Here is a 6721-nt window from a genome sequence, read left to right as displayed (position 1 = left end):
TCAATGGTAGATTGATTAATCTTTTTATTCTTTTTGTAGTTTAACCTCACTATATAAACAACATTCTTTGTAATCTTTATCATTGAATTTGTAAGACTGCAACTTGAGTTATCACTCACTCTCTCTGTTTTTTTCATATATACATAATTTACCTACAACAAAAACTTGTCTCAAGTGCATGTGTATCATGCAAAGTAATTATTTTACATTAAAATACAATCTGATAATTAATTAATGAATATATTTTGTAAAATGATATCATATAACATATAGGTTTAATCTTTATTTGCGAGAAAAATTAATATTTTTTTACGAATAGGTTGAAACAAAATTGACAAGTATTTCATAATAATTTTTATATTTATTTATTATTGCAATATATGGGACTCAGTCGAGTCAAATCTGAATCGTACGTTCAGCAAGTAACCTAAACCAGCGGTCGCATCCGAATTACCGCTGATGAGTTCTCTATCTCCGCCATGGCGACCAGATCGCTGAGGAAAAAGTTCAACCGGCGGTCATCGACTTCGAATTCCATCAGTCTTCAAAGTAATCCGATGGCCTTCTCCTCGCCGTGGCGTTTGACGTACAGAAAGGCCTCTTTCTTCATTTCAGCTGTTTTGTTTGTATGTGTTCTTGTTCTTCTAAGCATTTCATGGAACATGCGGAGTGCGTTCGGTTCAGACCATCGTTCGGATCGGATTTACTCTGCTGAAGTGGTGCGTGCGTTTCCTCATGATCCCAGTGCCTTCACTCAGGTCAATTTCTTGTCAATTTACTGTCAGTTTTTCTAAGAAATTGAGGGGGTCGATCAATTTCTGCTGTTTAATGTGATTATAGAGATTGGCAATAGGCTCTTTATGATGTTTTAATCTTGATGATGTTTACTGAAAGCACGATTCTGGAACGTTATTTGGTTTCGATTTGTATTCCTTTGTACTTTGTGGGGGTTGCTATGTTTGACTGGAAATTCTGATAATTTTCTGGTTTACTGTCTTAAATCATAGAGAATTCCTCTTTTCGACCTTCTAACCAGCCTTTGTTCACAATAGAACTTTTTTTATGTTGAGAAATTCTCAAGTTTCCTTTCCATTTCTGGGAAACTGTAAATTCTATTTTATAGAGTTTGTGAGGTGCTGAAAACTTTTGCTCCCCCCATGAGATTAAGATCGTGTTTTGCTTGCAGGGGCTTTTGTATGCAGGAAATGATACATTTTTTGAATCAACTGGGCTCAATGGACGTGTAAGTTATCGTATGATTGGGTCTCGTATGATTGGGTCTTAAGCCTGGGCAATACATTTATGCTTGTTCAGCATGTCGCTCTTATTTTCAAGTTTTTTCTGAGCATCATGTTTTCATATAGGCCCAATACTGTTATAATGTGTTCACCATCTTGGTATTCTAGGTTTGTGTTTAAAAGTATTGGCAATGAAATATGTTTTAAAAGATACTGTAATCATTGTTGGGCAAGCATATTAAATTATAAGCTAAACATTGTACAAGTATCTGAAAATTGTTTCATTTAATCCTCTAAATATCATTATGTTGAACAAAAGGATAATATGCATTAGCTATGCTGGCTAGTATCACAGAGTTTCGCAACAAAAGTATCAATTTATAAAAAAATATTGTAAGATTCCATTATTTTGACAGATAGCATTTGAATTTAGAAGCTTTTAAGTTATTAAAACCACCTCTAAAAAAAACTAAAAATAGTTGAGAATTTCAATTAAAAAGTGGTTAAAAAAAGTACTTTCTGGAAGAGCTAAGATGTGGCTCTTGGGCCTTTACTTAAGTTATTTTAAGTAAATAAAAGGAAAATATCCTTTTACTGTGGTATTCAAACATTAAAACTGCTTCTGTTTTTATTTTAAAAGCAGCACTTAAATATTAAAGTATTTTATAATCTACATCTGTATCCAAACTGGCCCTTAAAAGCTTGATTCCAATTCATGTACAAAGTGGTGCTGACCATCACATTTTATGCCATTCTACCATGCCATTTATTGGAGAAACTGAGGCAAAGTATGGATGATCCATTGCATACTGCTGTAGACATTGTATGTGACATTTTTTATAATAACTATCTTTTCCATGAGTACATAAACAGCACTGTGAATTTTTGCTTTGTGCAATTTATTGTTTTCTTATTCTTATTTCTATTGCAGTCATCTGTTCGAAAGGTTGCTCTTGGGACAGGGAAGGTAATATTATAGAGATTGAATACAGAAACAATACATTTAGTTTTGTTTTAATCCATGCTTACCTAAATTAAGTTAGGATGTTCTGAATTTTACAAGCATAGTGCAATATCTACATAATCTGGCTAGACGATTAATAATAGTCCTTGATTTTGAGTGTTGTAGGTTGAGGCCATTCATGAATTGCAATATTCTTATTTTGGAGAAGGATTGACTCTTCTTGGTGAAAAGTTAGTGACCAACCCCCTGTGTTTTATTTATATTTTACCTTTATTTTGTGAATAACGAATCTAAGTATCAGCATTAGAAAAGTTTGGTTGTAAAACACAAAAAACTCATATACTGATAAACACTGTCTCAGGTTATTATATATCATCAATGTTAGAGATGGTTTCTGAATGAACTGTATTTTTCTATCTTTTTTTAGCCCGGGCTTGATTATTTGAACATAATTTTTATTTTATTTTATTTTATTTTATTACGTTTACATGGAGTTCCTAGTTCTGATATAGTAATCCAATGTACTTTGTAGGTTGTTTCAGGTTACTTGGTTGCAGAATACTGGTTTCATATACGACCGAAATAACTTGAGCCAAGTTTGTTCTTCACCTTTCTACTTTTCTGAATCTTTTCCTGTGTCTTATATGCTTGTATATTTAAATTGATATTTTTGAAATGAGGATAAAGGCTAGAATATATTTTAGTGCTATTTTGTTTCTACTTTTGAAGTATCCCCAAGCATGTCTTTCAGTGTTACGTCGGACTTTTTTTTGAATGTGAAATTATGCCACTACCGAGTGAATGGGTTGAAAAATTTATAAATTGCAGTAGCAGCCCGACTAGTAAAGTTGCAGCTATAACTGATGCTTCCCATATTTTACATTTCCTAGGAATTTCTCATGCATTCAATGCTGTAATTGTAAATAATGATACATCCTTGCTCATATGGTCATTTTTTTCTTGTAGGCTAGCATTGAATAAATCTGTGGTGGCATAGTGATTTCAGCCTTCTCATTTCCTGCAGTGTGTTCATGCCCTAGTTTTCTTGTTAAATGGAGGTTAAATACTTGATCCATGAATTCAGTAATAAACTTTTTTCATCGACAATTATTCTAACCAAATCAACGGTTGTGACCCTGTATTGGATCTTGTTTTATTCCTAGACCTCCATTCTCGTGCGATTCATTTGTAAATTTCCAACTATAGAAAAGATCATTTACACCGTCTTAATTTCTTGATATAGCAAGGTCTGCGTGACTTAATTATCTGCTATCATCTGCAGATTGGTACATTTATTAATCAAATGAAAGATGGTTGGGGGTTAGCAACTGATGGCAAAGTTATATTTGGCAGTGATGGAAGCTCTACCTTGTACCAGATTGACCCTCAAACATTTAAAGGTATATATCATTTTAAAGTCAGCATTCATTAGTACCATTTTGAAATTGCTGTAAGTTTATATTGTCGGTTTGCTTTTCTTGAATCCACTCAGTTATTATTAAACAAACCGTGAAGTTCAACGGACATGAAGTATACAACCTAAATGAACTGGAGTATGTGAATGGTGAAGTGTGGGCAAATGTTTGGCAGGTATGACAGAGGACCTCTATGTGCTATTCTTGTGCCATGCTTTTGTTTTTCTTTTTTCATTTTCCTTGTATTTATTTGTATATATATATCCTTTCTTCGTAGACTGATTGCATCGCTAGAATATCGGTGACAGATGGTGCGGTCTTGGGATGGTTATTCGTTCCAAATTTGAGGTTGTGCCTAGCTTTTCTCAATATTAAAGATGAGCTATTCTCTCTAATAATCAGCTCAGCTCATCGTTTGACTTTGATATTACAGGGAATCGTTGCTAGCATCAGGAGCAAGGGTAAAATGCTTGATATTGCTATTTACATACATGATTACTCGACGTCGATCTTCTATGCTGCAATAACATGGATCTAGATGAACGAACCGTAGGAGATAAATCTTTTTGAAATTTTTTGGCGGGAAAACTTTATTCATCTATATTTATGAAACAGAGATGGAATCTGATTAAGAAAATAGACGACATGCATGGTTCTATTGTGTATGTTGTCAGGAGATTTCTTTGTGGATGTCTGTTAATTCAAACTCGACAATTTCTCAGGGCATCGATGTTTTAAATGGCATAGCATGGGATCAAGAAAAAAACCGGGTTTTCGGTAACACATACTTTTTCGTTTCACATGAATCTGACGAGCAAATCTCCCATATTCTCATCATTGTTCATTTATGCTTTTTGCGCAGTGACAGGAAAACTATGGCCAAAGCTGTATGAGATCAAGCTGCGTCAATGGAAACCATTCAATGGAGATATTGGGAGCTTCTGCATAACTAGACCGCACCATTTTTGAAAACAGTGGAAAGATATTTTTTAGATTAAAATAAATTTGTAGAATATATATTTGAGATCGAGAAAAATATTTAATAATTCAATCTGTATTTATGGATAATTTGGTTCCATCAATGTGATTGGGATATGGTGCTTACCAAGCGTGTGCTCCAACATGACCATATTACCATGNATATCCATCACACTGTGTGCACCTTTACTTTTTTGCTTTCTGTTATCAATGAAGGTTGAACTATATTAAATTATTTGTACAAAATTGACATTTAAAATCGCATCTTAATTTTTGATATTCAAATTATAGAGTTTTTTTTTCAAAAAAAAAAGTATGTTAATAGCTATAAAATGGCTCAATTAATTATTGATTTAGATGTAACATTGGATGCATTAGAGTATATATAATGTACAGAAGCCTTCAAAATACATTCCTAGTACATATTTTTTAGTGTAATAAAAAGCGGTAGGATGACGATTGTCTAACACGTATGCGGTTTTTTAAAATAATTTTTATAATATTTAGTAACATTATATATAATATCTTTAAAATATTTTTTTCCTACTTTTATTTTAGTATATGAAATCATTGTTTGATATAGAGTGAGCGAACATGACTAATAAAAAATAAAATGATTTTTTTTTTAATTTTATGATATTAAATCATTGCTTAAATTAATTCAATATCATTATTATTATCCTCTTTTTCGTATGCAAATGTGAAGTTTCTCGATCTAGATAGCAGGCATAACAGACGAAAATGACGTTTATTGTTATAATTTTGTTTAGGACCTATAAACAAAATATCTTTTATTTTTTTAAACTTAAATATAAAAAAAAAAAAACCTTTTTTTTTTTTTAAAAAAAAGCTCTAATGGCCTTGGACTGCTTAGGGCCGTCTAGGTGGCCCTTGTCATCTAGGTTGGTAGACTAATATTTTTTTTAGGCAGTCGGTTATCGTCTAGCACTTGAGCAGATTTTTAGAACGTTGATATTTTTTCAATGTGTTGTTTACATGTGTATGCACACAATTTCATAGATATCTTTCAAAATCCCGAAATTTTCAAAGGAAAACGGCATTTCCAAAATTTAAGACGATTTAATTAAGGTCAGTAACGAATTATTTCATTATCTTCGCTTAACCTCGAGGCTACTCCCACTCTTTGATGGCAAAAAATTGTTTGAGACAGTCTCACGGGTCGTATTTTGTGAGACGAATATTTTATTTAGGTCATTCATGAAAAAGTATTAATTTTTATGCTAAGAATATTAATTTTTATTGTGAATATCGGTAGAGTTGATTTGTCTCACAGATAAAGATTCGTGAGACCATCTCACAAGACACCTACTCTTATTATAATTAGATCTTGAACTCCAATTTCGTATCAAACTTGACCTTGTTCCAAGTTGTCATATATCATAATCATTAGCGTATTCTCATCTATTTTATATTCTATATATAACACGATGTCTATTCTAGAACATTTTTGAAATATTTTTCTAATTTAATTGGAATTCTATTTATTCATTAGGATTTAGGAATATATAAAGTGTTCCACGACATAACAAAGAGCAACTTCAGATATATTACATCAGGAACTTTGATCCATGATTAAGTTCTTTGGACTGTAAGAAAAAAAAATGACCCATATTTATCAGAAGAAGGAAAGACGTGTAAGAAATGGCGACGACCATTACCTACAACTTTTGACAAACGTGCTCAACTTTAGAAACTTGAGACAAATACACGTTTCTTCTTCTGAATCTCGGCTCCCGATACACTCATCGGTGGTATGAGAAACGCCTATAAATAGAGGCGATTGAGGTCCCTAAGCACACACATCAGAAAACAAAAATACACCATCTATCGAGAGGGTGGAGTGCTTAGAAGACATCAATCGGAGGAAAATCAGAAGAATTTCAAAATTTTCAATGGCCAGAGGTAACACTCGATTTATTTTCGCATATAGTTTTTTCATGTTCATGTATACGTAAAAAAACATAATTTTGAGAAAAATCTCTAACATTTGGTATCAGAGCCGTGATACCTCTGTCTTAAAAATATTTGTTTTCATATCATGAAATTTTAGGAAAAGAATTTTAAGTTTTACGTAAGAAACTTAAAATTTAAAGATCATACATAAT

General features: G+C 32.4%; 1 protein-coding gene across 2 annotated transcripts; it reads left to right on the top strand.

Annotated features, from left to right (window-relative positions):
• The first annotated feature begins 386 nt into the window (after positions 1 to 386).
• Positions 387 to 4721, top strand: LOC140990637 (glutaminyl-peptide cyclotransferase). 2 transcript variants are annotated; one of them, XM_073460429.1, is made up of 11 exons: positions 387 to 758; positions 1187 to 1243; positions 2170 to 2205; positions 2368 to 2432; positions 2735 to 2798; positions 3485 to 3602; positions 3695 to 3792; positions 3895 to 3965; positions 4051 to 4078; positions 4292 to 4394; positions 4480 to 4721. In XM_073460429.1, the coding sequence occupies exons 1-11, from the start codon at positions 480 to 482 to the stop codon at positions 4584 to 4586; spliced, it is 1026 nt and encodes a 341-aa protein (XP_073316530.1). In that variant the 5' UTR covers positions 387 to 479; the 3' UTR covers positions 4587 to 4721. The 2 variants fall into 2 exon arrangements, with proteins under 2 accessions (XP_073316530.1, XP_073316531.1); XM_073460430.1 differs by having other exon boundaries at positions 389 to 758; positions 4340 to 4394.
• Positions 4722 to 6721: the final 2000 nt, after the last annotated feature.

Source organism: Primulina huaijiensis, chromosome 12 (assembly GCF_012295235.1).
Source record: "Primulina huaijiensis isolate GDHJ02 chromosome 12, ASM1229523v2, whole genome shotgun sequence".
Lineage (NCBI taxonomy): Eukaryota > Viridiplantae > Streptophyta > Magnoliopsida > Lamiales > Gesneriaceae > Primulina > Primulina huaijiensis.
The sequence above is the reverse complement of the archived record's forward strand: the minus strand, read 5'-3'. Positions and strand labels throughout refer to the sequence as shown.

What these genes read in the sequence shown, in the direction of transcription:
- LOC140990637 (XM_073460429.1), top strand. Translation starts at nt 480, where the DNA reads ATGGCGACCAGATCGCTGAGGAAAAAGTTCAACCGGCGGTCATCGACT. An exon ending in ATCCCAGTGCCTTCACTCAG is followed by an intron (nt 759 to 1,186) that starts GTCAATTTCTTG and finishes TTTTGCTTGCAG; the next exon opens with GGGCTTTTGTATGCAGGAAA. An exon ending in TGTGGGCAAATGTTTGGCAG is followed by an intron (nt 3,793 to 3,894) that starts GTATGACAGAGG and finishes CTTTCTTCGTAG; the next exon opens with ACTGATTGCATCGCTAGAAT.